This window comes from Brugia malayi (assembly GCF_000002995.4).
Source record: "Brugia malayi strain FR3 genome assembly, contig: Bm_v4_Chr4_scaffold_001, whole genome shotgun sequence".
NCBI classification, from domain to species: domain Eukaryota; kingdom Metazoa; phylum Nematoda; class Chromadorea; order Rhabditida; family Onchocercidae; genus Brugia; species Brugia malayi.
In genome coordinates, this window is record NW_025062478.1 from 587,642 (window position 1) to 589,143 (window position 1,502).

Consider the following 1,502-nt stretch of genomic DNA (forward strand, 5'->3'; position numbering starts at 1 on the left):
GTGCTTAATGAATATTTGATAAGTTTGCTAATTTTATAGAATTGCGGCTCCCATGGAGGATCAAGAAATCGAAGTGCTTTTCGAATACCTTAAAAGGGAGCCGGGGATGTACCGGATTTTGCAAAGGTTCGTGAGCAGGACTGTTCAGGTAATTTTCACTTTGTCTTCCTCTTTTTTGTTTTTATTTTTTATATTATTATTTTTTTTTTTTTTTTTTTATAAATTGATACAGTATGAAGAAAGAATTGATGAACTTTGCACTGCCTCAAATTTAAAAAGTGACTTTAAAAAATAGCTTTTTCAGTTTGAACAGTCGCTCATAGAAAGGATGGCGGAGGCGGGGTGGAGGTTGGAGGAACTGGTAGGGCAGAGTGCCCAGCCAGCAATGGAAGAGGACCCGGTACCTCAGGAACCGGAATTTAACGAAGAAGAGGCAGAGTGGGCTCCTCTGCCTGAAAATGAAAATGATGAGGCCGAGAACTGGCCATCAGAAGCAGAGTGGACCCCTCTGCCAGAAGAAGAGGAAGAAGAAGAAGAGCCTGAGGTACCGGGGGTACCAATGGAGATCGAGGAACCGGTAGAAGCAGTACGCGAACTCGTCCTGTAAGTTTAAGTTTTAGCAGCTATTGTATTAATTTGCTAACTAGATATTAACTTACCTGCCAAATAATTTGCAATAAATATAAAACTGTTTCAGGCGAACGAGGACGATCAGAATCCCGGTTCCTGCCATGCAAGAAGCAATGGCTGCGGCACCTCCGGAAAAGTTCGAACCAGCTGATTTAAAAGATCTTCCGGAGCAACTCCGAAGAGAGTTGATAGTGCCGCAAGCAGAGCCATACACGGTGGCACAAGAAGAAGGAAACAAGAAAATCGGTAAGTTATAATTTTAATAACTTAAGAAATGATTATATGCCGCAATTTGTAGAAGAAATATAATCATATTTTGACTTCGTACTGATAAAATCATATGATTTCATCGAAAATTTCATCCCTTATAATGCACCAAAACGATTACAAAATTCTATATCGATACTCAAAGAACAATTTGTGCAACAATATTTTCTTACTATTTCTGTTTTCAGTGTGTGGCCTCTGCTGCAGGCAGTTTGAAACGTTGAAAGGGTGGCGCATTCACGCGTCGAGAACACACAAGCAAGATGGTAAGTATTGCGAAATGAATTTCCAATTAGTTTTTAAAGATATCGCTACATTTGATTCATTTAAAAGCCAGTAGACTGATTAATTTGCATATTCCAGGTTTTTGTGCCCGTTGTGGGCATTACCTCTTGCTGCCACCTGAATTTACGGTCGCCCAAAGAACGGCAGCAATGGAGCTTCATGCCCTCGATTGGTGCCCGAGGGCATGCGCGGCCGTAATAAGCGAACGACAGGTGAAGCGGCGCAGACTTGATCTGGTAGGAAGAGAAGAGGATGCACATCACCTCTTCATCCCAGGTAAGAAATTAATTAGCATTGAAGAAGTGAAATTTAAAAGTTAA

The 1,502-nt window shown here is 41.1% G+C and overlaps 1 protein-coding gene across 1 annotated transcript; it reads left to right on the forward strand.

The window, feature by feature from the left end:
• Positions 1-328: 328 nt before the first annotated feature.
• On the forward strand, positions 329-1,502 carry Bm17702 (Uncharacterized protein; the record flags this gene model as incomplete). Its single annotated transcript, XM_043081195.1, has 4 exons — positions 329-603; positions 698-876; positions 1,086-1,163; positions 1,261-1,502. The coding sequence occupies 4 exons, from the start codon at positions 329-331 to the stop codon at positions 1,500-1,502; spliced, it is 774 nt and encodes a 257-aa protein (XP_042937129.1).